The sequence below is a fragment of the Xiphias gladius genome, unplaced genomic scaffold (genome assembly GCF_016859285.1).
Source record: "Xiphias gladius isolate SHS-SW01 ecotype Sanya breed wild unplaced genomic scaffold, ASM1685928v1 HiC_scaffold_1474, whole genome shotgun sequence".
Taxonomy (NCBI): Eukaryota; Metazoa; Chordata; class Actinopteri; order Istiophoriformes; family Xiphiidae; genus Xiphias; species Xiphias gladius.
Genome location: NW_024401804.1, coordinates 13864 through 38142, shown reverse-complemented (window position 1 = coordinate 38142; position 24279 = coordinate 13864). Strand labels below are relative to the sequence as shown.

General features: G+C 44.4%; 1 protein-coding gene across 2 annotated transcripts in view; it reads right to left on the bottom strand.

Annotated features, from left to right (window-relative positions):
- The window catches only part of efr3a (EFR3 homolog A (S. cerevisiae)), a 123895-nt gene extending 118919 nt beyond the window's left edge, over positions 1-4976 (bottom strand). The window contains exons 1-2 of one of the 2 annotated variants that reach the window (XM_040123063.1): positions 4889-4976; positions 4497-4623 (exon numbers count right to left, since the gene is read on the bottom strand). In XM_040123063.1, coding sequence (XP_039978997.1) covers positions 4497-4506 — 10 coding nt within the window. In that variant the 5' untranslated portion in view covers positions 4507-4623; positions 4889-4976. Of the gene's footprint in view, positions 1-4496; positions 4861-4888 lie in introns of those variants that run through there. The other variant, XM_040123064.1, reaches the window with a different exon arrangement.
- Between the last annotated feature and the right edge of the window lie 19303 nt (positions 4977-24279).

Sequence of the window (24279 nt, the reverse complement as noted above, 5' to 3'; positions counted from 1 at the left end):
TCGAAAAGGTTCAGCAGCAGCATTCTGGACACCAAAAAAATTGAATCTTTCAAGCCTAAGATGCACCAATATTAACCATGACTGAAAAATGGTAGCGCTCGGACTTCACGTGCGAGACAGTTGAGCATTAATAATAATAAAAAGACCTGCACAACCTGCAAGGCTCTTATCACTATGAACATCCACAAAAAAAAAAAAGAAAAAATTACAGGTTATCCCATACACCCACTAGCTGGATTTAGCCACCCAGCAGGCAGGGACAGAGCGAATGAAGTAAAATCTGCATGCTGTTACGCCGGCTCCCACAACAAGAGATAAGACCTCGCCGGTAAAAACGCAAACAGAGAGCTCGGATCAGTTCAGTTAAATTCAGCGCAGTAAAGCCGGAGCCAGCTAGCCACCCGGAGTCACGACGGTCCCCTAAACTGCGGCACGTCCGCTTGACTCAGGACAGCAAGTGTAGCCGGCTATCATCGACTTTACTTTTGGGCTGAAAATTTATTTCTCGTGCACGGTCAAAAACCTTTCTTCTCTCCATTCGGACATTTAACGCATCCTGCACAAACAACAGTACAGAGGTAACGTTATTATCATCTACATCTCAGCTTGAGACAGAGTGGTCTTACATTTAGTAATGTTCCGCTGACGGAAAAAAAAAAAAACAGGACCAAATCTAATCTCCCACCTGATCAGAAACTTTGACCGAAACCAGCAACACCACATAGATCACACCGAGTTCTTACCATCTGCAGTGTGTTTGTCACTACACACAGACACACACCTGCACACTGCCCCATCGTGTCCCACCGGCCTATCAGGGATCGATGTTGAAGGCGTCACATCAACGCTAATGTAATCAGCAGTCTAGCACCGGCAGTAATTACACAGCAAACACGGGGCCTGCAGAGATGCACGGTCCTTGGAGCTGCAGACGCTGCCTGCAGCCAAACCCCGACATCCGGACGCACCGGCAGTCTGAAATACCACCTCCAACTCCTCCACCAGCCACTGCTCCAGTGACAAAACAAGCCTGTCTGGAGAGGGATTTTTTTTTTGGGCCACAGACTCCAGTTTCTCATCCCACTTGACTCAACAGCCAACTGGGACTTGGGGAGAGAATCGTTCTGCAGTAAACAGCAGCTGGTTACCTGCCAGAGCAGCTGCTGGAGAAGAAGAAAGAAGAGGGCACCCAAAGTCCAACTTTCCCAAAATAGAAACACTGTCAGACAGGACAGCGCATACACACACACACACACAAACACACACACACACTTTTTGAAACCTCATGTCTCATTTATTTAAGCTACACTACGCTGAGCACATGTTCACAATTATGGGTGAAAGGTTAAAAGGTCAAAGTCAGAGCAGATAAATGACGAGGACAAAAGGAACAATGGAGGCAGCGGAGGGAAACTGAAGATTTAGAAAATGCTTCTCATGTTTCATAGTATTAACTGTACCGTTTCCACAGCTGACAAAGTTACAGGGGCTGAAAGACAATAAGAAAAGTGTTGAATAATTGAAAAAGATGAGAACTTTAAATGCAGTTCTTCAGGTTTGACTCACCCACCTACACCAGACAGATCTCTGGTCAGATGGGAATCCCTGAGACTGAAGCTTAATCCCTTTTCATGTGACGTTGTGGTGGGTGTTCAAATTCTAATTCTAATTCAAATTAAAAAAAAAAAAAAAGCCTGGAAACCCCACGGCTTTTATTTATTTTTTTATTTTTAATTACTTGGAGCAGATTTCTGCATCAGTTAAATGAAAGGTCATAAATTTGAGTATGAAGTCCATATTAACTGCTACATTTCAACTATTAATTTTTCCAGTAAACTTGTCCAGAACTGCAACTAACAAATATCATTATTAGTATCATTTTTTTTAACGGTTTTCTGGATTAATTGATTAATTGTTTGGTCTCTAAATCGTTTGGCCTATAAAATATCCCCTCGCAATTTCCTAAAGCACAAGGTGAATTCATCACGTCTTGTTCTGTCTGAAGAACCCAAACATTCAGTTTACCATCACAGAAGGCAAAGAAAAGAGAGAAATCCTCGTATCTGAAACGAGGGGATTTTCGATTGTTTCAGCTCTAAACCCGTCACTTTGTTTACTTACACCCTCGCTACTTGTGCTACAACTGAAATGAGTCGACCATAATCAAATCATCACTGCACTGAGTCACGTTTCATCCAGTGCAGTGGTCGGGCTGTTTCATAAAAGAAGTGAGAGTAATGCTTGCTATCATGCGAGGCAGGTAGTCCGGTGGGCCGGCCGTGCGCGTGCTAGGGATTACGCAAAGGTCAGTAGTTACAATGTCGAGCTCGCGAGACCCACAGAATGTCCACAGCTGAGCCAATAATATCCAGTTTAACATGTTCTCCTCATTTGTACGTCGCTTTAGACCAAAAATATGAATCCATTTAAATCTTAGTTGCCCTGGAAGTGGATCCCCCTGCAGCTAATTACAGTAGCTAATTTAGCAGGCTAACCCCTGCGTGTACACTCAGGCGGACTCGAGACACAAGTGGAATGTTTTGTGTAAACTATTTGGAAAGCTTTGGGAGGCTCACGCTGCATGCCCACATATACTGTACTTTGTGTTTTCTCAGTCTCTGCAGGGGGGAGCAAAGGCCAAGTTAGCAGGACACGTAGTCGGACCGGACACGACTATCAGAATAAGGCCTGTGTAGAAAATAACTATAATTTAATAATCTACATCCACAGAAACGATTTGATGAAAAATAAGTATACGAGACTCATCATTGTTGAGCTGAAAGTCATCGGATGACGTGACGGAAAAAAAAAAAAAACTTCTGGTGTATTCTGGTAGAGGGACTTGGCTTTGTCAGAATCCCTCAGAGGACTTGCTGAGTCCTCTGCAGGGTTCACCCAGTTCACTGATGTCCCCTCTCTGGAGCACATCTCCCCAAGTTCCATAATGTACCAGGAATTTCACCAACTCTGAAAAATCTGGCATTCCGAGCGAGACCAGCTCCTTGTTGTGTTAACCCCTGAGCACATTGTGCATTATAGTCGGAGCCTTACATACGACACTCTGCACACGGCACTGCGTGTGTGTGTGTGTGCGCTAAGGATTAAATAAAGGTCAGCGAAGCTGCAGCGCATACAGGATGACAACAGGTGCTCCAAAGCCAAAAAAGTATATGAAAAGACAAAAGATACAGTAAATTACCGACTCACTAACAAACGATCTCCTAAACTCAGACTTCACAGGTGACCATAAAGGCAGCAAAGACCTTCTAAATGCTTGTCTTCATCTAAATCGGCAGACGTTGGTTTTTAAATCAGACACCTGTGTCTGCTTCTATACGTATTTCAGTGTCTATAGACGTTACAGGCGACACACGCAGCCTGAATGTGCCCCGGTCTGACGGGTCGTCGACGATATACATGTACACGTATGCGTTTATGTCACTGCACGATCAAATAATACAAGCAGCAGAGAGGGATGGGGCGCTCCTTGGCTGCACTGCATGTACGGCAATGATAGAGGGCAACGACAATGACAGCTTTGGATAAGAAGCCGTATAATTTACAAATCTGCACTGTTATCCTGTTATAAACCGGGATCCCATCAGGGACGCAATTAGCGATTATTTTCATCATCATAAGCCCGCTGATTGTTTTGTGACAGTGAGCTTCGGCGTTTCAGTCGCCAGGTCTTCAAACTGCTCGTTTCGTCCCACCAACACTTCAAAACTGAAGAGATGCTCAGTTTGCATGGATATTAAACAGAGGAAGAGAAGCTCATCTTCACAGCTGAGTGGCTGAAACCAGGCTATTCGGAATATTCGGTGGTTTCTGCTTGATAAATAAACCCCCTGCATTGTTGATTACAACACTTACTTTAAGTTTAGAGTGGCAAAAATTACTCAATTGATCAATTAGTTGACGGAAATTTATCTTCAACAATTTTGATAATCGATTCATCGTTTTGAGGCTTTTTTTTTTTTTAAGAAGAGAAATGCCAAAGTTCTCCAGTTCCAGCTCCTCAAATTGTAATGTTTTCCAGTTTCCATACTTTACTGTGATAATACACTGAATATCTTTGGCTTTTGAAGTAATCGTTGGACAGAAAGAGACATTTTGGGGAGTTAGAATGGGCTCTGTCTTTTCTGTGTTGGTATTTTATAGAAAATAATTGTTATTTACAGCCCTGTAGTTTGACTTTGTGTTGTAGTTTGACTTTGTGAACTAAAGGAAAGCGCGATCAGTAAACGTAAAAGTAAACAGGATCCCACAGGTGACAGAGACACAACAGAAGCCTTCGAATGCTACACTCGAGCAGTGACAGTGAACGCATCACCGCACTTTTTTTTAACTTCAGTACTCGTGTCGTTGGCATAATTAGCCGAAACTGTGACATTAAACGCAACACTTACACGCCGAGGTGTAACGTGTTTTTCTTCCAATATGCTGTCAACACACTCGCCGTCACTGACACACACACACACACACACTGGGCTTACCGGCAGGCATTCTGGTGCTAATGTGCCGCAGTTCCTCTGTACGCCGAGCACCGATTGGTCCGGGGTTAGTTAGCCTCCATGTAGCCTCTCCCGCTGCCTCACCCCACCCGGCATCGGAATCGCGACTCTGCGACGACAAATCACCTGCTTATGAGTTCACACCACACATTCAACGGGAGGTTTAAGTCAGAACCGGGAGATGGAGACCGGCGTCCACAGGCTAAAGCTGTCCGCGGTGACACTAGCGAACGACCCCTGTAAACCCCGACTCGTCTGCCGGAGCTAGCCGCGGGAGCTAGCGCCTCGGCGAAGTCCGCACGCTGCGGCGGGTTCAGGGGAGACACACGGAGACATTAGTGAGACATTTCGGGGATGAACCTGGTCGGACATACCTGTAGTCAAACAGCGGCAGGACAGATTAACTCCTACACATTACTACAGTGCTTCCTGCTTTACGGTGACAGACAACACGGAAGTGTGTGTGTGCGTGTGCATGTGCGTGCGTGCGTGCGTGCGCTGCGGCGGGGCTGCGGCTCCAGAAACTCCCCCGCTCCGGTTCCGACATATGCTGCCTGCGCGCAGGGACCGTGGAGCCGGGAGCCGGTTAATTATAGCCGCCCGCGGCGAGGGGCGCGCTCCGGCACGGTACCGTGACTGGGCTTCTACAAATGAAAGCCTTTACCAGTCCAAGTGTCCGGATTAGTCCCCCCCCTCCAAAAAAAATGGGAATTTGTCAGGTCAAAAGCCCATTCACATGTTATAAAATCACATGTCACACGACACGAAACACTTTCAACATTTGCACGTGGAGGTGAGACTTCGGGGGGGGGTCGTCCCGACACCGTCAGGTAGAGAGATGAGGGTGTCCGATCACCTGCGGGGAACCACGGGTGTACAGTTGCATGCAAGGGTTTTGGTGTTCGTGGTGGACTTTGAGGTCCTGCTGTGGATCGTTGTCCCGCTGTAGAAACCGGCCTCTTTCCTCCGTCAGCTTCTCGACCGGCCGCAGGACATTTGTCCCCAGGATCTGCCGATGCCCCGTGGAAGCCACTGTGGCCTCTGCCTGGGCAGTGTTTCCTCTGCCACTGGCTGCCCCCCCCCAGGGCTTAACAGCTGCAGGCTTCTCTGCCTGCCACATTTACCGTCCAATGTTTAGTAGGTGTCTGAAGTTCAAGAAATAAAAAGTAACAGAGCTTTAAAGAGAGGCTCCTTTTTTTAATGTCTGTGTGCTGCAGGGGTCGTATTTACTTTTTTCCACTTCAGACATTAACCGAATACGTCTCCAATCAAATGTAATATGCTTAATACTTTTTTTCATACAACTGTATTAATAATAATAATCATCCGCATTCATTAATTGTAATATTTCCTTTCATTAGTTAAAATATTATTAGTTAAAAGCATATGTCCAGTAAATACTTGCTCCATTTTATTTGCTGTTATTAGAGAGATGATCAATATTATTACAGAGCAGTTTCGAAATGACAGGGAATGAAAGGAGAGCGAGATGGGGGGTGAGGGGCAACAGAGGTCCCTGTCCGGACCCAGACTGGGGATGTTGTGGTCCGTGTTTCCCGTCTTCGTGTCACCTCTTTGCCTGCTCTGGCAAACTTGCTTGTCAGACGTCACCCGTGTCCAGATCTGACCCATGATTTCAACAGAAAACGAAAGAAAACAAACGCAGACACCGATGCACTGTTTTTGAAAACAAAGACGTGATTATTAAAGTGATGTTTCATCCCCTTGTTTTGTAAAATATTATCCTACCAGACTACAAACTGCAGCGTTGCTCTATTGAACCACTGCTTCGCATCCTGTCCTACAGCTGAGCGCGAGCCAGTTTCACGGAACAGGGTCACTAATGTGACTGCACCTTCACGTAGCCTAAAGATCTACTCTCTCTGGAAACAGGGGAAACTGTTTTCTGGAGAAAGAGATGTTGCTGCTGCTGAGTTTTATAAATGCAATTTTTTAACGTTCAAGCGGTACAAAGAGAATTCCAGTCGCCTCCGTTGCGTTGGCGTGGAGGCACAAACTTCAGAGACAGGCGACTCAAAACCTGGACAGTAAAACCAAAACTATCGGCATGAATCGATACCGCTAAAAGTGAGACAGTATGTTTTGTTTTAACAAAAAATGTAAATCAGGGCCCAAGATTTCGTCTCGTAATTGTTTATTTGTCAAATCAAAGATATCCAAACTAATTGGATTATACCATGGTGTGGTATGGTACACTCAGACCAGAAGTGTCTGTCCTTTGTGTCTGTCCGCATACTTTTGCCTTTGCTGAGCTTTACGATCCTGAGTACTGCAGTAATTCTTGATGGTGTTCAGGGCGGATTTTATCGAATCTACTACATGAAGAGGCGCTAACCGTTCTTCTGTTTTGTTTTGTGTTTTCACCCCGGACCACCCCGTAGCTGTCCGTCTCACAGCTGCGTGTGTCTTCCGTAGCTCAGTCGGTCGATCACGCCAACACGACTGCCGTGTTTAGGCCGCTCGCGCTCTACCGGCGCACGCTCATGATGTTTTTCATCTCGCCAGGGCCGCTGGATCGTAGCGTAGACATGTACACAGAGTTGTTCTAATGAAGAAAGCTAATGGGCCGGCAGCGGCGCTAATGACGGCACAGGAGAATATCTTGTCATTAAGATCACCGCTGACTCCAAAAAAAAGTCCAACAGATGGTAATTATCCAGAACTTAGCTAAAAATACCTCTCATGTGCTAATCTCTGATGTGTGAATGTGTTTTGAAAGTGTGCTGGTTGTGCTTTTTAAGCTCTTAAGGACCTTTGCTGGGCCGTCCAAAGGACTTAGAAGTGATTAAAGGCTTTGGCCCCACAAATGCCACATGCCAAGCGTCCAATACAGTCGAATGACTGACAGCAGCCGGCGGCACCCCGGCCCGACCGGAAAAATAATTAGATAAATGAATTTTTTTTAAAACTGAGTAAGAAAGGTCCTGTTTGCGTAATTCCTCTAATGCAGGGACGTCCGCGTGTCACAGCTGCACCGTGTGACAGAGGTGGATCTGCACACGGGCTGGAGGCTGAATACCGCTGGAGGAGGAGGGGGCACGTGGTCATGACTGACCAAACGTCAACAGATTTAGCAGTCAGGCAGCAGCGAGCAGCACTTCACTGTCTGCCGCCAGACGGGCTCTTTAAAGTAACATTGATATTATTTAGCCTGGGAGTCACATGTTATATCAGCCTAGTGTGATGTATTCACTGTTGAGGCAGGATGTGGTGACAGGACTTAACACCGGGAGGGGTCGTTCAAAATTAGAACCAGTGGCATATCAGGTAGGGAGTGAGAGACATTTTCATTAGATGAGCCGAAGGGCGAGAATGTTCCCAAATCTGCGACGGCTTTAGTTTTATCTCTGTTTTTATACCATTACCAATATAAAAGGGATACCCGCTGCCCTCCGAGAGCAGGCTGCACAACGGCCACCTAAAGCTGCTGAGCTGCGTTCTCTCAAACCACAGGAAGTGGTAAATCTGGATTGCAACTTGTGCAGGTGAAGATGTAATGTGCAATAACAGAATGTACGCTCGGAGCCTGCGTAGCTTAGCCTTAGACAGCTCGAGAGCTAACACAGATCTCCTCGAAAATGCCACGTGGAGACCACAGTAAAAAACATGATTAATGAAGGCTCAGCAATGTTCTCCATTACAGTAAGTAGACACATGTCGTGATCCGGCTAAGCCACGGCCACTGAAAACTTCCTGCTCGGGGTCATGGTTGCTCTTAATTATAACGTGAACAAAACAATATAGCGTATACGCAGTTACTGTGAGGCATATAGTGAAGCTAACACGGTCCGATAACGTACAACGCTCCTGTCCGGCGTGGTGCTGGATTCAATCAATCTCACATCGCCGTTAGCTAAGGTGGGATCATCTTGATGTCCAATTTGAAAGCCAGCTATTAGGAGTACTACAACATTTTGCAGAGGGATCAGAATATCAGCACGGCTCACGCGGTTGAGTATGGAGCTGGAGTTAGGATGCTGTCAGTCCCCGCTCACAGCAGAGACGGGAAACAACACACCTCTAAAGCTCGTATATCTCATTTGTTCAGTCGCACACATGCAGAAATGTAAAAATGACAGGCTGTGATTTACGGGGACATACGCGAAGAAGCTATTTCTTGGCAAAGAACAAAGTGAAATGGCAACAAGGAAGCAGAGTGCTTGTTCCATGACGACGGACGGAGTCAGGCCTACCGGTTCCACCCGCTTCCAGGCTCTATGCTAAGCTAAGCTAATCTTCCGATTTTAGCACAAACATGACATTCAAACATTAATCCGTCTTCTCATCTAACTTGGCATGAAAGGGAATGAGTGTGTTTCCAAAATGTCAACCCATTCCTCTCCTTTTCCTTTCCTTTCTGAAGGGGAGGTAAAGTTGTTTTCCCACGGAGATACGGCGTGTGTTGATTAAGTGATTGCAAACTAAAGGAAGTTGCCCCTTTGGAGTCAGTTCAGCTGCAACATCTGGGGACTATGATCATAGGCCAAGACTGGTTCACTTTTCCAATGTGGTTTGGTTCAGTGATGTTATTTATAAGAGTTGGGACAATGTACCCTTTGTTTTTTACCCACAAGACTGCTAATAGGTATCTCCTGAATCAAATCATACACATGAATGAAGATAAACTCCTCCATGTGTCGCCGTTCCACAACTGGCCAATTGTTACAGCTACGATTTTTTTTATCATTTATCAAAATTGCCGACGCATCTCCAGTATTTCTTTTTTTTCCCCCCTTTTTTTTCTGGGAGGTAATGCTGAGGTTTACCCACGGTTATGCTTGACTTACTCTAGACAAAAACTGCCCTCTTCGAATCCAAACAATCTACGCCTTTTAAACATTTCAGATTAGAAAGCATATTCTCCCGTTGTCCGACGCAGTTCAAATTTCCTGTGGCATCAGACTTGTCTGCCACGACTGGGCAGCTGAAAATTGGCAGATTTTAAAGGCCTGAAATCTCACCAGCAGATGGCCAGGTCTCTGGTACTGGCGTCCGAGATGCTAATGATCACCAACGTTTTCGCCACGCAACGTTATCAGCTCACATTTGGTCGTCTGGCAGTCAAGTCAGCTCGCTCAAAGCGCAACCGAGATTCTGCTGACTCACTGGGAGGAGACATATCCACTGATATTTATTATTCTCTCAGTTCAGGAGGCATCAGTAATGAAGCTAAACAGTTCACGAGTTCATCATTCATTGTGCATTCAAACTGCGCACTGATTCTTGGTAAAGAAGAGCGAGTGAAAACTGAAATATCGCTTTGAACTGAAGGAAGAAAGGTACTTGGGCAGTTTGTAGGAGATAAGCCTCAGAATAGTTTTTAAATGAGGGACCTCCTGCTGTGTTCAGTTCTGTAAAATGTGCAGCATTTCACGCTTAAAAACCTCAAAACTGTGTTATCAATGCCCTCCCCCTGGTGGAAATCCCAGTGACAGAAAACAAATCAAAAAAGAGGTGCTGAAAAATAAATACCTCCTTTACGCTATCGCGAAGGAGAGGCCGACTCTATGAGCAGCAATTCACTCTTTTATCAAAACACTTTATACACCCATAGCTCAAAATAACGCGGCTTCGGCTGCAGTCAAAATCAGAAATTGCCCACACGCTCCAAATGTTGAAACCTGTGAAACATCCTTCACATAAAAGGGAATAGAAGACTGTATATTTTAACACACACACACACACTCACACACACACACAAGTAAAATGCATTCAATCTGTCTTGCACTCAATATATCTCTCTCCACACACACACACTTTCACACACTCCCCTCTGAAGTGCCCAGAGGTGGAGGTGAAAAGTGCTGTCAAAAGCCTCAGTTTGCACTTCAAAGGGCTGTGTGGGTGGAAGACAGACGCCCGCAGAGAGCTGCAGCAGCCATGAAAGTTTAACCTCCAGTGAAACATGCTCAGCGTCCGACAAACACTCGATCAACTCTGACGGCTGTTCAGCAACGAGCCTGGCGGAGCCGAATGGTTTTGAGGAACAGGTCAATGATCGCGGAGTCATGGCCAAAACGTTTCTGAACCTTTTTATGTTTACACAGGAAGGGCTTAATGCAGAGCCGAGGTTTAAGTGGAGTTAACGGCTGAGTAGGGCTCCTTACCCGCCAAAGGAAGCATTGCTGACTGACCTGTTTTCCTGTGGTTTCCGTGTTGATGGAGACATTCGCAAAAACTACTTGAATAAATTAGTGTGGATGCAAATTGTTTTTAAATGTAAATCGTGCAACATGCAAACGTACATGTGCAGATTAATGTTTAGAATAAACAACCGAAAAGTGTAATAGGCTACATTTCTGTAGCTAAATCCTAAACTTGTGTGGAAATAATACCACGGCAGAATAAACTGTATGATCCAAGCTCGGCTGGAGGTTCTTCACTCAAAACTGACAAATGGGGGGAAAAAAAACCTTAGCGGTACCTCAAGTCTTGTTGGGTTCCTCAGATCATTTAAAGATTCCCCGGACATTTCTGAGTTCGAGCCACTATAAAAAAAAATGGGTCTGCTAAAATGTTATCCTAACTCTAACAAAAAAATCAGCGTACATATATCAATTAATGCATATACGTGGATTTTTGTGAAAAATCTTAAGATTTGAAGAACTTCCATGAATTGAAAAAGTCAAAGTTTGGATACACCAAATAAAATTTGGGGGTTGGCGTTCCAAATTTTGAGATAGAAAAGTAGAGCGCTAAACGTATTGATTTGAGGATGCTTAAACAATTTTTGTGATCATATAACAGATTTTAGTGACACTGTTGTACAACTGTAAGAGAAAAACCTTCATTTTTCTTGCTACTGCCTGGTGGTGAACTCACAATGAGACGTAAGATTTAAACTAGTGAACAGAGCCTTTTCACGTGTTTGTTGAGTTTTTGACATGTGTAACATCTTATTCAGGTATATGGGCTTCTCCATTCGCAGTTTGTCGGTGTGAGGAGTTTTAGGGTTCCTCTCCCTTTGTCAGCTCTCAGTTGGGGATTCAAATTGGCACCTTCAGTCTATACTGTCCCTACCATTATATCCTCTTGGGTTATTTTGGATGGATTTTAAAAGGCGTCAGACATCACTGCAGAGTTATGTCTGGACTTGACCTGGCAAACCAGCAGAACGACTCGGTGATTAATAAGTCCTTTATCTTCACTTTAAAGGAGTGTGTGTTGCACCCGGTTCTAAAAAATAGGACGGACAGTGGGTGTGAAGAGCAGAGGAAGGCTGGGCAGGTAAAACAGGTGGAGCATCTCTGGGAATATTGCATCAAATAATTTCATTTGAGATGATGGAACCAGAGAACGTTCGGCAATCTTTTGAAATGACTAATGTCAAAATATATTTGATTAATTGTGTCAGCTCCAACATACATATTTTTTAATGTTTTAGTTTTGTTACATACATCCACCAAATCCCCAGATTTCCGGTTTGCAAAACTAAACACAATTTAGAGTAAAGTTTTTCCATCGAGGCAAAATAGAAGAAGTGGAGTCAGTTGCTGACTCACGAGTTGTAGAAGAAGTCATTTGACCCTGTATTTACAGATGGAAGTCAGAAGTTTACCCATTTACTTCAATATAGTCAGAGTTTTTTTTGGAACCTGGAGCTAGTGGCCATTTAAGGAATTATATCTTCAATTTTTGGCCACTATGTGGCAGAAAAAAAACACACCAACAAAATAATCTTACAGATACACAACTATCAGCATAACAGTTTATAGTATTGTTGTGGCTAACATGATAGCAAACAGTTTTACATCCAGTGTCTATCAGAGAGTGTTTGAAGAGAGCAGCTGCCTGCTGCTAATGCTGCAAACACTGAGACTGAACCAGACAGGAAATGTGCCATAAAACCAAAAGTCTGACCCAAGAGCAGCCAAAAAGCTCTGTAGAGCTGCAGAGTTGCTGAGAACTCTCAGTGGTTTCAGCACCATGAGCTCATTGTATTTAAAACTTGACCAATGAAAGAAAAAACATTTCTTTTCCATCTAATCTTGTCCTGTCTGTACCTGTACCTTGTGCTTGTACTGTTGGCTTTCAATTTGTGAAGTAGAATCCTAGAATACGATCTTTAACCACTAGCAATAAGCGAGAAGTTTCAGGTATAAAAAAATTAACGACAGAGAACAAATCTGTTTTCCAATCAGTTTTCATGCTGCCACTTCATTTCTGTCAGAGGTGAAAGGTGTTGCAGCACCTTTCTGTCTGCTGTGGGCCCTGTTCTTCATTAGCAGCTAAGAATACCGGCATTTAGATGAAGGTGAGACAGGAAGTTTGGAGAAGTTTGGGGGAATGAAAGCAGAGTATAAATGTAACCGAGATCAGAGATTCTGCAGAGAGGAAAGTTTCAGAACCAGTGTAATGGCTGGTGAGTCTGACATAGAACATAAGAGAAGGTTCAGTGAAAGCAGTGTGAACATTAATCTGAATCCTGCAGTGCAACCTGCTGTCTCCATTAGGTTGGTTATATTGTTTATAATTTTAGCTGTAAGGAAGGAATATGAACAGCTTCTGGTGTCTTTCATTAACTTGTAGTCTTTGTGTAATGAGATCTAATAAGACATGAGGTTAGTTTTCCTCCAGCAGGGCCACATGCATTTTCGGCAAAGTTCAAAGTCATTCTTCTCACGATGTGGACTACATTTCCAGTCTTTACCCCGAAGGTGTTACAAATAGCATTTTAGAACATTATTGTTTGTATGTTATTCTGAAATTGCCCACAATACTTTGGTAAAACTATCATAAACAAGGCTGTTAAGCTCCAAATTAAGACAGTTTGCCTCTCAGCGAACTATAGGTTAAAAAACTGGTTACTCTTCCTGCATTTCAACTTTAAAGTTCTACTGTTGGTCACGACCTGTGTTTGAATTATTTTGTACATAGAGACGATTAAGAGAATCTGTGCGAATGCTGTTCAAGGCCTCCTGCCACAGCAGAGCCGGTCCCTCCTCTCTCCTCAGGCACCACAAACACTCGGCCCTTCACAGTAACGTAAGTATGAGGAGCACTGAAGGAAACATGCCCCGTGGGAACTGAGATACCCTTCAAATCATCACAGACAACGTCAGCAGAGTAATAAAACATTGCTGAGAAAGGTTTTCAGCAGTGGTAGCTGCATCTGTGCAACAGCATTGATCCTGGATGAGTGACATTCACATTTACTGCCGACAATCTGATATTCCTTCAATATAAATAGATGTAACGGACACTTGGTGGAACTGCATGTTGAAGTACTCAGATAATCAAAACAAAGGTCAGAAGAACAAAGTGAAGACAAGTATTTACGATTAGTGTTATTATTTTCTTTTTGTTTTTCAGCCATGCTAACAGCACGGCCAGTCCAACACTTTGGTCCAGAGTGAAATATCGGTGGGAAATTTTGTACAGACATTCATGGTCCCCAGGGGATGATCCCGAAACCCTTTGTCGACCTCCTGTCTTTTCCGCTGGTGCCACCATGAGGTTCGCATTTGTGGTTTCTAGTGACGTGTCTCATCGTTGTGATGTGGTCCAGGAATTCTTGTCCCCAAGCAGGATGAATTCTAATAGCCTCAGTTGCACCTGGTGTTGAGTGCCTGACAGCAAATGAAGCATTATACCTGCTAGACATAAGCATGTTTGAAATGTCATGTCAGGCTGATGTTAGTGTTTAGCTCAAAAGACCACTGTGCCTCTCAGAGCTGCTAGCATGGCTGTAGACTCTTACGCTGCCCTTTAACTCGCTGCATGTTTTGAAATCTTTTGACGTGGCTTTGCTAAATCACAAAATGTCTAATATTACTAAACCGGAGCAGAGTAGCGAGTCTTTATCTACTTCTTCAACTTGCTTAAGGTTGTGCTTTCTACAATAAATAATCTCTACTGTCGTCAGAAGCCCGTAGGAGAAATCACAGGCAGCCCAAGGTGACCAGTCACAGTTTTTGTTGCAGGCATATGATATCTCTGTACCTGCCATTGACACAACAAGTACAGCCCCTGTAGCCACACCATAACCTCCTAAGGTACGTGTATAAATTCAGCTATCAGTGTTATCAGTAGTAGTAATTGTGGTAGGAGCAGTGGTTGTAGTAGTAGGGACTGAATTTGGGGTTTCATTGGGGAGTTTTAGTCTCTCATGTTGGTGTAAATGCCGTCTCATTTAAGTTATATTTCAACTTCAGTCTGAAATCCCTGTAGGAGTTGTTTGCTTTCAGAGAGCTGTGGTTAGACTGCTGTTGGACTTTGGATCCCAGGCGGCTCTGACAGGTCAGTGTGACGAGCCGATCGGTGGGACTAGAGCTGATGACCCGCGAATGCAGGAGTCCCACAGCCCAGGGCCAGAAATAGACCGACTCCAAGTCGAGGAAACTCTGAAAGCAATGAGTCATCCCACACAGAGGCAGGAGATGAAGGGTCTGAGGGAGTGAGGCAGGTGAGGAGGAGAGGATGGAAGAGCGCGACAACAGAAACAGAGTTTCGGGGCTCCCCGGATCCGTTCATGTACCAGAGTCAGGCCGTCGACTCTTTTAGCCTGTTAGCCTGTCGATCTTACTCCCGATTCCTGCGTCCCTGGTTCTGGAAGTAAAATTCCCATTCGTATTACGCGACTGACGGTTGAAGCACGACTTGGATCGCCATGAAACTCTCCCAGTTGAAACCGGGTTAGGAGACAGTTAGAGGCCTGTGGACGGGAAAACTTCAGGGTGGAGGTTAATTTGGATTCCTGTGGTGCATTTCCGATCACAGAGCTTAAAATTGCGTGCCATTAACAGCAGCTGCAAGTTAAAGACTACAGCATTGAGAAAAATGATTGTACCATCTGCAGCTTGAATTAGTTCAGTTTTAAATCCTGGGTTATTTTGGATGAGTTCAGCAACTGTGGCGCTGTGTCTTTTACACCAGCGGCAACAAAACAAGGGTTCTGAATTTGCCATCACTTTGATTCACAGCTCTGAAATGGCCATAACAGGAACCATTATCTGGGAGACTCCTGTGTTTCTATTATCTTTAAATAACATTGAGGATAATGTTTAAAGGGGAATACAAAATGGAGAAAGTCATTGTTTTGGTGGTTATAGAAAATGGTGGTTCCGGTTAAATGTTGAAAAAGTAAACTAGTACCCAAGTCAGGCTTTTCCAATATTTGACCAAAACTATCGTTTTCCAGAATATTGCTGTAGTTTTACTGTAGTTTTCCTAGTCTTTAAAGAATAGGACCATAAGGTCAGGCAGACAGATACCTGTTATCTCGAGGTTTCACCGAGGTAGTCTTTAAGTGAAAGATTCGACATTCGGCCAATGACAGACTGCTGGAGACCAAATGACCCAGCTAGATGGAGAAAAACTGACTTCAGAAGGAGAGGAAATGTGGACAAATCATCAAGAATTCATCAGATGTCATACAAAAGCTTCAGGCATCTGGATGGATGGATAGATGGAGGGGTGGATGGATGGACAAATAAACAGACCTACAGTAACCATATTTCTCACCTTAGAGGGCAGAGTTGAGCTGCTGTCCTGCTGGGAACTGCCTCACTCTGTCTGCCTCTCTCTCACAAACTGTCTCCAACACACACACACACACACACACACACACACACATAAACCACATCACAGAGATCTAACAGAGGTCTCCGCTGAGTTGGGAATAGACTGAAAGTAGGGCACGAAGGACAGGTTTTACTGGAGAAAGAGGGGGGAGACCGGCTACACTCCAAAAAGACAAACACAAGAGGCAGATACGTATCTTCACCGCATCGGTAAAATAGCAGCATTAACGTTTCAGTGTTATTTTATCCTCATCGGCTACATTAAAATATCGATGCTGTTTTTAATGTGAGGACAATCCCATGACTGTACGTCTGCAAAAAGCATAGAATGAATCCATGGGAAATGGGATCTCTACTGAATGTATCCTCATAAAATATAAATCTTGTAACTTCAGTTTGCTGATGCGTCTACATGCTTTTTGGCGGCGAAAAAAGGTTCGTATTCAACATTTTGTTTGGAGTCATCGAGGTAAAAACACGGCAGTTATTTTTGTTTTTCAAAAGAACAGGGTGTTTGCTTATGGTTCAGTGTTTTGTATATATGTAATCTTTTGAATGACCCCAAATATCCTAAACCAGCAAGATACTTATTTACCTTTCACCATTATTGTTGCTGCCGCCAGAACCGGCAAAACTGCGGTGGCTTAGGGATCCCATGTTCGTAGCCTATACTGCCATCTTGTGTATGAACAGTGTAGCTGTTTAAAGTATTTTACAGATTCTGTGCATCGGCTCCATTATCACGTATCTATTTGCTGCCATGCGGCTCACGGCTCGAAGCTCGGTGGGCCGCATGAGGTTCACGAGCCGCGCGGCGGGTAACAGACCGTTCCGAGGAACGGAATTTGGTGCCTGGAGTTTCAAGTAAGTCCTACATGTTTGAGTTGTCAGTCCTTATTTTTTGAAAGTGTTTCTGTGGCTGAGAATCACGGGATACGTTGTTGGTAAATGCGTTCCTAATCACACTATTCTGTATGGTAACACACACTTATTTATCTTAAATATGTCCAGTAACGTGTGTCCCATCGAGCTGAGACTCGTAAAGAAAAATTAATCGGCAGTCATCCCGTGAAACGATTAATCGTTTGAGTGAAAGCTACAGATTCTTAAATGTTGTGAACATTGTGAACTGAATATGTTTGACATCACCTTGGGCTTGATGGCGTTTTTCTCTCTTGTCTGATATTTTAGAGGCCAAAACATTAATCCAGAAAATCAATTATGAAAATAATCATTAGTTGCATTAGTTATTTCTGCCATTGCTTCAAGACAAATGTGTCACTTCTACTGTCCCAGACAATCAAAATGGACCGTCTTTTGATTTTAACTAAGATATGCAAACAACTACAACTCCCATGAGGCTTTGAAAGTGCCTCTGTGGCGAAGACTTGTGGGATATATTGTTGTTGAGAGCGAACAAAACTCTTGAAATGACAAGATTTTCATGTGATACCATCCTGCATGGTGACAGGCATTCACCTATCAGACAGTGTGTCCAGAAAACACCACGAGCAGGTTTCATCAGAAAAAAGAAGAAAGAAAGGCGTTAGAAAAGACTCTGAGACGCAGAGGCTCGAGGGACAGGTGCTAGGTTGACAGCGGAGACGAAGGAGAGTTTTCTTTCTTCCAATGGGAAAGAATCATGCATTTTTAGGGGTCTAGGTTATTTGGTGCCACCACCTGTCAAACAGACGGAGCTTTAAAAAAGAGGAGAGGCTGCAGACTTGAGATCCTCCGTCTGAAAACTGAACAAAGCCAGAAATTCCCTGGATCGCCGCCACCTCATAGCTGTGCCGTAACGGTCCCCCCGCTTCTCCCATTGAATCCGCTGACATGACGAGAGCGAGGCAGGCAGCCTGACAGTCCGTCAATACCCAACATTCTCCTCCAGCTGCTCTCCAAAGACTCCTCGCCGAGGGAGGACGACGCTGTCTGCTCTCCTTACGTGCCTCATGTGGACTTGTGGGATTTTCTCAGAGACACGTCGGATCTGGGGAAACAAGAATTGTTGAGGAATATTTTCCTCCTCTTTCTTTTCAATTCTCTGTCGGCCCACTCAGTTTCTTATTCGTGTCGTATCGGCCGCGGCTGGCGGGAAGGGGGCCATTTGATTTCTCATCCCTGAGCTGGTTGACATTTATTTCACAAACACTTGACATTTGGAGACGGGCTCCCTGTGTGAGCGCTGCGTGTGCAAACTTGTAACCCCCTGTCCTCACACACACACACACACACAGATCCATTAGTAGCCTTTGTGCAGAGCAGCTGGACGGTTGGACTGTCTGCTGGTTGTCAGAATAAGAGGTCAGACTCAGTTTGGACTGAAATCGACTGGGGTTTCGGCCGCAGAACTCAACTTTGTTCCCGAAAGCAAACTGTCAGTCTGGAGCCGGCCAATAAATTTGTACATTCTGATCAATTTTCTCCGAGGCGGTGACAAAAAAGTAACCTTTGTCACGGCGACTTCTTACCCAGTTCGGGTTGAAACATACGCCAACAGTCCAACAGAATACTCCACACGTTTTGTTTTGTTTTTAATCTCCACTGATCTCCCACGTCACTCTCTGCTACCGCAATCAGGCTCAGGCTCCAAATTTACAGGAAACGCAATTTGAGCAGACATAAAATCCAAAGAAAGAACATCACAGAGACTTCCCCCCCTGGCGTCTTTCGGAGGAGGAGGTACTTTAGGGGGGGAAACACGGACTCATGGCCTCTAAAATCTTGGCTACCACATTTGCATTTTTGCTCTTTGGGTTGTTTCCTATGCCCACATCGCAAGCTTTGGGACGCTGAATGTACGCTACACTATTCCAAAGTCGGTATGTTTTCACCGCTCGGCTTCTACTTCAGCTTCAATGAATAAATAAAAACATTGAATTGAAATAGAGCTGCATGCATTCGTGGCAATCAAAAAGTTTTATTGAAAAGTTGCTTTTAATGATGTGATCTGATTGGATTTCCCTCACAAAAAAAGCATATTCAAAAGTATGTAGATGATATAAGCAGGTTTGGTTTTTGGACATTTCACATGTGGATCACGTGTCAAACTTGGTCCAACCACAAACATTTAGGGAGTGAGCTTGGATTAGAGACGTTTTTTTTTTAACTCCCCGTAGTGTAACTACTGTATGTCAGTAAACAGTCTGTAAATCCACTCGCTGTCTGAACCTCTTACGACACCCATTGTCTGTCTCCTCCGTCCTTGTGGCCAAAGTGTCACTAAAATGCCGACGTTCCTACACAAAGAGCCAAATACGAGTACGGCACTGAGCTGTTGTGGCATTTGTCTGATCCCTGACGAGTTCTGTGTGGGCGAGACAGCATTGATCTGTATGGGCGAGGGGGTGGCGTGAGTCATAGCCCCGAGGACGGTAAAACTTTTCTTTCGCTCTTGGTTCATAACCAGGATCCTTTCATGTGCAAAAATAAAAGCTGCACCTGGTGCTCAGAGGTGTAAATACATACAAATCCACATGAATGGATATAGTACGTGTGTGTATTAACACTATATAAAACGTGGGTTACATGCAACTGAAATCTGAAACCAGGGCTTTAATTAATGATTAGTGATTTTATTTATGACTGACCAATCTCTCCTTTTCTCCGTCGATTGTTTGGGCTATAAAATGTCCAAAAAAATACCCACCAGGATTTCCCAGAGCTGTATGCAACACTCCGAAACCCAATGAAAATAAATGTCCAATGATATCAAATAGAGGCCCATAAACAAGCAGCAGATCCTGAATTCAGGAAGCTGGAAGCTGCATCCCGGAAATAAATGAAATTAAAATGAACAAACAGTTAAATTCATCTAAAACGAGAATGACAATACCGTCGACACCACCAGGTTTTGGGGAGTCTAAGATCCAATTATTCAATATATGATCATAATATAATAAATTATTTAAAAGTTCTTATGATATATAATAATATATCTTTTGTATATATATATATATATACATATATATCTGCAGTGTGACACTACCAGTGAACATAATCCAGGCAGCAATTATTCCATCTGGCAAACACCATTGAGTAGTATATCAATACAATGTTTAGGAGGCAGGGTTGAGTGTGGATATGTTGTTATGTACAAACCCCTTTAGTCCAGCAGCAAGTAAATACAAGGCCGTATTAAGTCCCCGCGGTGACCTAGTCTTAATGGTAAATAAGTATGAAAGTAAACATAAAATATACTGCATGGCCATAAGTATGCGGACACTGGAACATTCCAGCCACTTACCTGAACACCACTCTCAGTCCTCCCTCCAGATGTGGAGCCTGCTGCAGGGATCTGTTTCCATCCAGCCAAAAGAGCATCAGTGGGGTCCGGCACCGACGGTGTTCCCGGGGTGGCGGATGGGGGTGACGTCGGGGCTCCTCCGAGACCAAACTGGGAAAACCACTTCTCTGTGGAGCTGGGAGCATCGTGACGACCTCACATTTCAAGCGCTGATGGTGGTCATCAGGCAGCGCCCCCCGCTCCAAGACCTGTCCTGCTTTATAAAGTGATACATGGATGTCAGACACTGTGATTGTCCTTCAAAGCATCTTGGAGAGAAAACACACTAACTCACAGTCTGTTCTCCCCTCTAGTTACCACCAGGAGGAACTGATATTATCTGTGCATTAGCCCCGGTCGTACGGCTGCATGATTACAGGATCACTTTGGTATCATAAACGCATCGCAGTGAGTAGTAAACCCCTGGGGCAAAGCAAACCAACGTTTCGCAGTAGACGCTCTGCCTCTCGAAAACCCCCAGACTCCTCCTCGAGCCTCACGAAGGTTTCTCTCCTCCTTCACGCGGCTCAAATCAGTCCGTGACACCATCAGCACAAACCGCCAACATCCAGCCTGCCAGCTCCAACGTGGAACTGCGGCGTACGTCCTGTTTTTTTTTTTTTTTCCCTAACTGCTGTGGCAAGCGCGCCCGAGGCCCTGAAAGCTCCGATGTCTGACTCGAGGGGAAAGTGGATCTCCGGCTGAGAAAAAAATGGCATCTCGAATTATGTCGGAAAAAAAAAGAAAGAGGAAGTTGAGAGCTGGAGGGGTAAAACCAGGCGTACGTTTGTTTCTGCGTGTTCCTGTTTGCACTGAGTTTGAGGGCACGCAGCAGAGCATCTCGGGACGAGAGTGGATATGTGTCTGTGCTGCTCTTGTCGTGTAAGCAGCTGCTCTTTGAAATGGCTTCATTGCAACTGCAATTATTTTCACAGTTGATAAATCATTTGGTCAGAAAATAGTCACAATTTCCTGAAGTTCTATTGGACGTCTTCAGGTGTCTTTTTCTGTGCAACAGACAGTCCAGCACCCAAAGATAATCAGTTTACTGTCACATTACACAAAGAAGAGAAGCAAATTCTCACATTGGCGAAGTGGAAAATGACTTAAATGATTACTTGATTATCAGATAGTTGCAGATTCATTTTCTGGTGATCAACTAATTGATTAATCAACTAATCGTTTCAGCCTTAGTCTTCATACATGTGCTTATTTTTATTTAGAATCACGATGCTCATTACTTGGACATTGCTTGACAGTTTGTTGGTAACAGTAAAAAAAGTCCAGGTCAAACCTGGTAAATGCTGGACCACCCTTCATCTGTTTGCTCTCCTACTCACTGTGCTCACAAATACAGTCATTTAAAGCAGCTGAATTCCCAATAAAGCTGTTCTCATTTACATGTTTTTTCTTTCTGTTGTCAGACAACGGAACAAGTATGAAATAATGACTGAAACGTGGCTCATTAAGACTAAATGTTAACTAGCAGTCACTTCCAGGCCATTTCCAAGCTGCTGCTCTGCTAAAATCCTGATTTTATAACCACGACGTCGTCTGACAGAATCACCAGACACACAAGTTAAAGACGACGGCTGTGCTGTGATTTCAGCTTCCTTTACTTGGAAAATGATCACTCAGAGAGAAAGTTAGAAGCCCATTCACGTCCCTGTCAGCTGTCGTGCGGTCAACTGAATGAAATGCATAGAGAGGTGGGCCTGTGGAGCGAAAGCCCGACGTCGCATTCGCGGGGCAACGCTGGCGACTCTCCTCCACGGAAAGTAGCTAAGGTTTGTCCAGAAAGTCGCTGGATTTGTCGCCAGAGGCTTTTGTGAAGAAAAGTCACTAAAGGGTGTGAAAAGTAAGTAAATCTAGCGACAAAGGTGCTAAGTTGGCAACACTGCCTGTAAACGCCCCCCTGATGATGTAATAGGAACTGTTTGTGCCAATTCATTTTGAAAGAGCAACGGCCAATGGGGGCGCTCCACCAGCTAGTTTTATTATTCCATTGCTGGCTTGGGTCTCTTCAGTCTTTACACATGTGCAGCGGTGGCGGGAGCATTCTGATCTTTTACTTGAGTAAATGTGAGTATACCACCAATATAGAAATACTTTGTTACAAGTAAAAGTCCTGCATTCAAAATGTTACTTAAGTATTAGAATCACAATGTACTCAAAGTACCAAAAGTGAAAGTACTCATCATGAAGAATGGCCCATTTCAGAATAATATAGAATAATATAATAATAATATATATATATATTATATTGTAATCATCGATGCATTAATCTACATCTCATTTTCATGTTGCAGCTATTAAAGGCGGAACTACTTTAAATACTTCTGTGCAGTTTGAACTACATCAATACATCATCATTTATTGGTCATTTGTTATTTATTTGTCGATTGTGTTTTGTATTAATAATCTTTATTTACAAAGTAACTATTACCTAAGGCTTTAATGGAGAAGTACCTCAAAACCGTACTGACGTGAGGAAATGTACTTAGTTACTTTCCACCATTGCCCGTGTTCAGAGCTCCAACTGTGCCAGCACACACACACACAGACAGTTACCGGCTTGTCACTAATCCTGCCATCACAAGCATTCCTCCGCCCTCCCACGCTTCTTCTCCCTCTTCTTCTGAGCTTTCTTCTTCCTCTGCTGTCGCACCTGCGGCACAGCTGGTTCTCTGGCGCCGGATCAGCACCGAACACCGAGCGCTCCTGTCTGTGGGTGGCTGCTCTCCGGCGGCTCCGGCGCTGCTGTTTGCATCAGTCTTCATCCAACCGTTCTCCCTCCCCGGCTGGCACTCTCGGCTCCAACCCCCCTCCCCTGACACACACACACACACACACGCACACACACTTCTCCACAGTAGTTGAGCCGCCACGTGCCATCTGCTCCCATCAGGAGAGGGTGATTGATGCACCGCCTGTGTAAAAGCTACGGGGATGACTCATCGACTCCCCGCCGCGATGGATGGTGCAGTGAGAAAGTGTGTGTGAGTGTGTGTTGTCTAACGCATCCCCGTTTTCCTTCTCCTCCACATCTCACTCCTCTGCTTCTCCACCAATATAAGCCTGTACGGTCCCAACTTTCTGATCAGTAACCGATCACTTCTCGATCGCTTGTCCGGCTGATGGAGTCGTTAGCTCAGGCGAGGGATTCTGAGATGATCTGATTCTGTGATTCAGAGGTGCTGGCAGGCGTACTTTTGAATTTAGGAAATAGCAACGCTAGGTGCCTTTATGCTAAGCTAAGCTAGATGCTTCTGGGCCCCAGCTCCGTACGGAGCTCGCTGACCTGAGAGTGGTATCGATCTCCTTGTTGTAACGCTGGTTGCTCTGAACTGTAAACTTGACAGTTCCCGCATTAGGACGACTTTCAGGAAGTGGGTGAGGCAGCTACTACTGTGTAACTAGGTCAAATGTGATACATCCCTTCAGCGTCTTACATCGTACCAATCTTAATTATTACCAATGTTACGTACAAGGTGAACAACAATAAAATAAGGAATAAAATATGAATTACAATATGTAGTATTGGAATTAATGAAATTATGATAATCGCCTCAATTAGAAGAACTCGCTCTCTTTGCTTTCCCTCAGCAAGACAGCAACCAAGCCTGTTTCTCAAAATGTTAATTATTCCTTTCATCAAATCGGATTGTGAGTCTGTGTAACTGCAGCTAAACGTGGGGAATTTGTCCGTCTCTTCCCCGGTCTTCATACCAGGTGAAAATAACTCTGTTCTCTATGTACTGTCTTGCACCAAAGGTCTCGTAGAGGCATGGGCATCTGCTTCCTAGCAGAGATTTATGGGGCCCGCACTGAACAAATGCCAAAAGAAAATGGATAATTAACAGTTTTGAGGCCCTCAGTAAACTGTTGTCTGGGGATCCAGAATTTGGAGTAGTACCTCTAGACTTGGCAGCCGTAG